Below are 7,292 nucleotides of genomic sequence, written 5' to 3' on the forward strand. Positions count from 1 at the left end.
GGTTGTTGGTTTGAGATCTTTAATGTAAGTATAAGTTTCTTTCTTAGCACTGCTGTCTGTTGCCTTTCACAGGGTGGGGCAGTAGTCTGGTTTTTTCCCACACGTCTCAAGATACTTTCTAACCCCTCTTGTGACTTCCTTTCCGACTCCCAGGGTGTTGCAGAGGGTGCCGCCAGGCAGGGAAGCAGCCCAGCGGCGGAGCAGTGCTTGCGGAGTCTGCGTACTGCCCTCCATTTGGCCTCTGGTGCCGCAGGTATGATCATTTCTACCTAGTCTTCAATTTTCCAGTTTTTCGTTTGCTATTGATTTCTAGTTTAAGCCCACGGTGATTGATTGCAAAATACACAGCACATGACTTGAATGTTAACTTAGACTGTCTTGTGGGCTAGCGCACAGCCTATGCTTGAGCACACTTCCTTCTGAGCACACTGTCACTGGGCCACCATCATCCACTCCAGACACCAGCAGTGCAGCTGCTGGGCTCAGGGGTAGTGTTGCTCAGCATGCACACGGCCCTGGGCCAATTCCTGGCATTAAAAGTTAAGCAGTGACCTGGCAGGAAGGCTGCCAGAGTTGAAGAACTCGCCTTATAGGTGAGAAAATGGAGCCCAATGATTTTATCCAAGGCTGCACAGGGGCCAGTGGGCCTGCGGGCCATGGATACTGAACTGAGCCAGTTCTCAGCCGAGCGCCTACTCTGTGACCTCAGCCACACTCATGTAAAACCTTAGCCCCAGTTTCATTCAACAGATGTGTTTTCCTTGTCTTAAGTTTTTGAGACAGGGTCTCACTAGGCAAGCCTCATGCCTCAGCCTCTTGAGTGCTAGGATGATAGGCCTGTGCCTCCACGCCTGGCGCCACCGAGTCCTTCTGTGCGTCACAGACGCAAGGCCAATCCAGGAAAGATGTCTGTGCAAGGCCTCCTCCTCTGAGATGAGCCCCATTGTTTCCAGAGGTGTGGATGGTCAGCCTCATGTGTTACTCATGAATGCACTAATGTGTTGTTAGAACCCCTGTTTGTGGCTGATTACATGCTTCTTCTAGAAATGAGAGGCACAAAGATTTTGGGTCCAGAAAAGCCAGAACCCCCTCCCCCCACCAAAAAAAAAAAATCCTCACCACATCTATAGGGCTGTCTTCTATGAAAGACTGAGGTACCAAGGGCACCGCTGCGCCTGTAGTTTGGGGAGGCTAAGGAGGGCAGCAGTTTCAGTCAGGCAACTCAGTCGGACTACCCCCCCAAGTCTGTCCAGCCCTGGCATGGTCTTGCTCATGCAAGGCAGCTCCTGGGCCAGGGAAGGCATGAAGCTGCGTTCTCTGGCCAGGAGCAGGGAGGGTGGAACTGTGGGACACCGCTCCTTCCCCCTGGGGTCAGCCGCAGCTCGAGGCTCAGCAGCCTGGGTTCTCAGCCCACGGCTGCTATAAGGCACAGAGCCCACGCAGGCACTGTGCTGAGGACGGCCAGGCAGCTCCCAGCGCACCCCATCTGTCTCTTGTTCCACTCTGTGACGTAGAGCAGGGCAGACACACGGGCTGCTTTCACAAATGTGCTCTCCGAGGTGTAGAGAGGCGACACCTGATGTGTAAGTGGAGGACCAACTACAGGAGCAGAACCGCCGGGGATGGGTAGAAATAAAAGATATTGAGATTTCATGCAGGAACGGCTTCACATGATGTTGGGGGCTGGTTCAGCAAGTCTGAGGCCCCCAGGGCAGGCCATCAGGAAGGGCAGGAGGAAACCCTTGGACACTGGCTGGTGGCCTACGCTACATATAAATTTCCTTGGCTGTGTCATGCCACGGACTACCTCCTTTCCATTCAAACTATAGTCACTAGCGCTTTAAATTCAACTAAAAGAGAATTCCAGAAAACCCAGAACCAACAGGGAAAAGTCATCCTTAGAATTTCCTAGCTGGGCATGGTGGCACACACCTGTAATTCCAGTACTGGGGGAGGCTGAGGCAGGACAATTGCTCTTAGTCTGTGGCCAGCCTGGGCTACACAGTGATCTCAAGGCCAGCCTGGATGACACAGTGAGATTGTCTAAAAAAAAATAATAATTCCCCCCCTCCTCTGGAACCAAAATTCTGCATTAGTCAGACTCAATGAGAAAGACAGCACCAGTGGGACAGATTTGAAGAGATTTGTTGCAAGAACTGAAGCCATTGACTGTGGGGGCTGGTTTTACAGAGCAGGCTATGGGGGAAGCAGGCCAGAACTCTCCTCAGGGGCGAATACTGCCGTCTGCTCCTATGGAATCCAGTCTATGTTTTAGATTGAGTCAGGCCCACCCAGGTTATATGAGATAATGTCATTTAGTCAGCTAGTTATGGACTTTAATTCTACCTATAAAATACCGTCACACAAGCTAGGTGTGGTGGTAAACACTTGTAAGGCCAGCTACACAGGAGGCTGAGGCAGGAAGATTAGAAACTGGAGGCTAGGTTGGGCAACTCAAAATTTTAAAAGGCCTAGGGTATAGCTTAGTGGAGGTATACTTGCCCAGCATGCATGAGACCAGGTGTTCAATTCCAGTACCCCCCAAACAAAACAAAACTTCAAGGGCTGGGGAGATAGCTCTGTAGTCTAAGCACCTGCCTGGCAGGCACAAGGACCCAGGTTTGATCCCCAGTCCCTCATGCTGTGCCACCTTAGAATCCCGAGTGCATGCCTATAATCCCAGCACTGGGGGCACTAGGAGTCCGAGCTACATAGTGAGTCCCTGTACCAAATACACAAATAAAAGATTAAAAACAACAACTTCACAACAAGCTGGGCACGTTTTGTTAGGCAGAGCAGGCTGGCCTTGAACTCACTATGTAGCCCAGCCTGGCCTCCAACTCAGCAATTCTCTTGCCTCAGCCTCCTGAGATGACAGACGTGTGCATTACACCCAGCCCATCTGTCTAGCTTCAAACTCACCAGCAGGCAGCACCTGGTTTTTTTTTTTGTTTTTTAAGGCAAGGCAGTAGTCACACAACATGAAATGAACCACATAAAGCATACGGCCCAGTGCTACTTTATTACACATTTGCAACATTGTGCAACCCTCCTCACCTCTATCTAACTCCCAAACGTTACCATTACTCCCCATCCCAGTCCCCCTTCCCTGGGCAGCATCCTCATCAGGGAGATCTGGAACACAGGAAGCCTGCCCCATGTGCTCCTCCACTGGGGAGGCGTCACCTGCCCCTACCCCAGGGCAGGAAGGGGTGCAGCCAGCTACTCTCTCACAATGTGGGGGTTGTAGTCGGGTTTGACAGCTTCAGCAAGCTCCTCTGCATACATCTTGTATCTCCCGGTCATCTGAAAACAAAACACGGGTGTACTTTGGAGGTTCCTGTTTTCTAATCACTTGCCACTTTTTCACCACCACCACCACCTCTTGCCACTAGGGGGCAGCCGTGGGAAAGGAATGCCGGAAGGCTATGGTCCGTTTCAGACTAGGACAAGCAACCTGGGTGTGACCCCTGGGCACTGATTTCAACGTCCATAGACAGCTCCCACAACCCAGCCAACTTTCTGTGACCTCTGACACATGTCCATCCCAGAGATGTGGTCTTCCCTGAAGCAGGAGGGATGTCCTATGGTCCTGCAGAACACTAGAAGAACAGCCTGAGGCCAGGGAGGGTAGTGACCCACTGCAGGTCACCAGTCTGGAGAGGCGGCGGCTAGGAATTTGAACTTGGGTTTCCTGAGTCTGAGGTCTTCCTGTTCCACATGGAATGTTGTGGATCTAGACAGAAACTGCAGACTGGGGCTGGAAAGGCCTTCCCTTCTTCCAAAAGCCTCAGCATGAGCTCATCCCATCACCGCAGCTGGGAAGGCTTCGGCTCTAGACACTGTCACTCCACTTATTGTTCCTGGCGATACTTGTTAAAAGTGCCGGCCAGTGTTCTTGGCTACAACGGATTCAGGTAGAATCAATCTTGCATTAGCAGGAGCTGCTCAAGAGGAATGACATGTCAGAAGACTTTCTCGCGGGCAACGCCTTGCCTCACTGACAGGATCTGAGACTGGAAGGTGTGTTCCAGGATCTATGCTCTTGCAAGTGGGGAAGCAAAGCCAAGACCTCCTCTCTGGCTCTTCATACTAGGTAAAATCATTTGATTATAACAATGTGACATTCATTTGCTGTGGGGTTTGTTTACAAGTGGGGCTCAGTTGAAGGAAATACATAAACATGAAAATAATAAATCCCATAGACAGGAGCCCTTCCAGGTGGCACTGGCGTTGGCTACCATTGTCCCATCCCAGGAAGGATGGTACCTTATACAGCCCTGACTCCTGATGGCACAGGGCAGTGGTCTCAAAGGAAACATGGAGCCTTCAAATTAAGCCTCTTATTTTACAACTGGGAGCCCAAAGGCCTGGGAGCAGAGGCACTTGCTTGGGGTGGTCACCAAAGGCAATGCCAGAGCCAGCCCAGACCCCATTTCTCCGAGTGACCCATTTCCCTCCACTGTCAAGGCCTAGACGGTGGGGCCCGGCCACAGGCAGAACCAGACATGCACGTCTATTTTGTGATAAGTACAAATGCCTGGAAAGGAAAAAGGATTAGAGAAGCCAATGCACTCTATTCTCTGGACAAATGAAATTGAGATTAATTTGCTTGAAGGCGCCTAGAATCTAAATCAGATGAGAGGGGAATTTATTGAAGCTGGCTCCTTGTACACTGTCCAGCCTAACGGTTCCTCCCTGCAGTCACAGGGAGGCAGGGAATGGCTGCTCACCGTACAACCTGTGGGTGGGGAGCGGACACCCCCTCTAAGGGGTCTCCGAAGGCAAACCCCACAGCGTTGGTTATGAGTCCTACAAGAAGGACTGGGGACTCCAAGTGGAGAAGCAGCGTTATAGAAGGGGTCTCGGGCTTTACCTTGAAGCTCCAGAGATCATTCATCTGCCGACAGAGATTAAGGTCGAGTTCAGCGACCAGCAGCCCATCCCGGTTACGGGAGAGCCCAGGGGTGCGGCTGCCATCGGGGGCTGCCACATAGCTGGAGCCATAGAAGTAGCCAAAGTCCTTATGAGCTGTGAGAAGCAAAGGGAAACAGTTGGGAGCTGTGACAGATGCCACATAGGCTCTGCAGAAGAGCAGCACCTAGAGACACACTCAGGACAAGGCAGCCACAGCAGTTCCCTCCCCAGCGCCCGCAAATGCCCAGGCGGCAAGGGCTTGCCTTCTTCCTTAGGCCCGAAGGCCCAGCAGCTAGTCGCAAAGGTCACCCCTCCCTGCTGCTGAGAACATTTCTAAATGTCATGCACCAGAGGTGTTGGCCCTTCACTCTCCATATCAAGCACCGGTACCCCAAGGGAATCACATGGCCCTGGGGACTTCCGGTGTGACTTACTTCCTGTGGTGGCCCTACTGAGTAAACTGAAACTACTTATCTTCCACCTCCACACCTCAGTTCCCTCAGCACTCACGGGCGCTAAGAATCACGCTGGAAGCTCATGAGGAACAGGCGGGGGCAGGGCTGGGCCTGACTGGCACAGGCCCAGATACAGACTTTGCTGCCAGGCCTGTATCTCTACGGCAATGAAGTTAATTGGGGTTGGAGAATTTGTACATCTGGATTGCAATCTGTGGCCTCATGGTGGGGACCTGGGGCCCCTGTAGGAACTGTTTCTTTGGGAAATAGATCCGCTCAGTACCCTCCATATTCCTGGGAAGTGAAGCCCAGGCCAATTCAAACACCTCCTTGGTGAGGGGGCACCCTTCCTTCTCACATCGCAGCCAGAGGGGCGGGCCTGGGAGGGCAGGATTCCCAGAAGAGGGGTGGTGTGGTGATACCTGTCCTCAGATCAAAATAAGCCATGGACACCAGAAACCCAAGACAATCCAAGCCAACTCAAGGGCATCTGTATGCCTGGGTTGGGGAGGGGAACAAGGACTAAGAGCACTTCCCCTTCTGGGGAGCTCACAAAGGGCTCCTCTAAGTCCTCTCTGGGGGTCTTTCTCTCTTCTTACCAGCCCTGGGTGAGGGAGTGATTCCAATCCTATCCCCATCATATTCCCATTTGGGAAATGAAGTGATTCCAACCCCAGGACTTTGCTCCCAGCCAGATTCCAACATTGCAAATAATAAAGCAGTTAGTGCCTCCTCTTAGGGCCCAGACCCTGCCCAGAGGAAGCAGGTGGAGAAGGGGAAGATGAGGCCCACCACCACCAGCACTCATGCAGCGTACCTTTCTCTCCATCTCCGGAGGTAAACTCATTGGGGAAACATTCCTGTGAAATAACAAGGTAAGAGGGACCTATAGGTGGCACCACTGTGACAGTCATCGCAGCTGTCTTACCAGAGCAAGAACAGGCAGCGGTCCGCTGTGAGAATGAATGGACATATCTGTACTCCTCGGGCAATCACTTGTCAAATGTCCCACTGAGCACCCAGCATTGGGCAGGCAGCGGGGAATTTGGCAAGCAAGGTAGGACCTGGATTCTGCCTCTGAGTTTAACAGTCTGGGAAGGGAAGACACAGGTATCGTGGCTTCTCAAGGCTGTGGGAAGCATGTGAATCCCACCTGCCGGAAGTAGGAAAACCCCAGTCTGGGCTCTGTGAAAGCAAGAAGTGGAGAGGGAAGCCCCCAGATTGTTGAATATTTTTTCCCAAGCTTGATGGGAAATACACATGGAGCTGTGATGTGGGTCACTAGGCTTTGCCTGGACAGAGGGATGCACATCTGTGACCCTAGCACCGAGGGAGACTGAAGCAGGAGGATCACAAATTCAAGACCCACTTGGGCAGCCCAGGGCTGGGGATGTAGCTCAGTGGTAGAGTGCCCCTGGGTTCAAGCCTTAGTACACAGAAATAAAATAATCACTCCATTTCTCTAGGGTGGGAGAAATCAGGATTAGTGTGAAAACCTTGGTTCTTTCACTCTGGTTAGATGCTCTGATCAGAGTCTGACATCTGATGAAAAAGATAAGGAAGAGGGTTATGCAAATGAATGCATCGCATTTGGTAGTGAAAGCTCTTTAGTGAAGGGGCTCCAGCAACGGGGGAGATTAACAAACTGGAGAGCAGGACACCTGTAATCCCAGCTCGAAGGGAGGCTGAGGCAGAAGCATTGTGAGTTTAAGGCAGTCTGGGCACCTAGGAAAGACCCTGTCTCATAAGCAAATTAAAAAGAGTTTAGGATGAAGCCCAGTGGCAGAGCGCTTGCCCAGCCTACACAAGGCTCTAAGTATGGTCCCCAGTACCACGATGGATGGATGGATGGATGGATGGATGGATGGATGGATGGATGGATGGATGGATGGATGGATGGATGGATGGATGGATGGGTGG

The 7,292-nt window shown here is 51.9% G+C and overlaps 1 protein-coding gene across 1 annotated transcript in view; it reads right to left on the minus strand.

Moving 5' to 3' along the window:
• Positions 1 to 3,106: 3,106 nt before the first annotated feature.
• Upb1 (beta-ureidopropionase 1) overlaps positions 3,107 to 7,292 on the minus strand; it is a 30,733-nt gene continuing 26,547 nt past the window's right edge. Inside the window, exons 8-10 of the mRNA XM_023720943.1 lie at positions 6,190 to 6,232; positions 4,877 to 5,031; positions 3,107 to 3,306 (exon numbers count right to left, since the gene is read on the minus strand). Of these exons, the coding sequence (XP_023576711.1) occupies positions 3,223 to 3,306; positions 4,877 to 5,031; positions 6,190 to 6,232 (282 nt within the window). The 3' untranslated portion in view covers positions 3,107 to 3,222. The remainder of the gene's footprint in view (positions 3,307 to 4,876; positions 5,032 to 6,189; positions 6,233 to 7,292) is intronic.

Source organism: Octodon degus, unplaced genomic scaffold, assembly GCF_000260255.1.
Source record: "Octodon degus isolate 3935 unplaced genomic scaffold, OctDeg1.0 scaffold00079, whole genome shotgun sequence".
NCBI classification, from domain to species: domain Eukaryota; kingdom Metazoa; phylum Chordata; class Mammalia; order Rodentia; family Octodontidae; genus Octodon; species Octodon degus.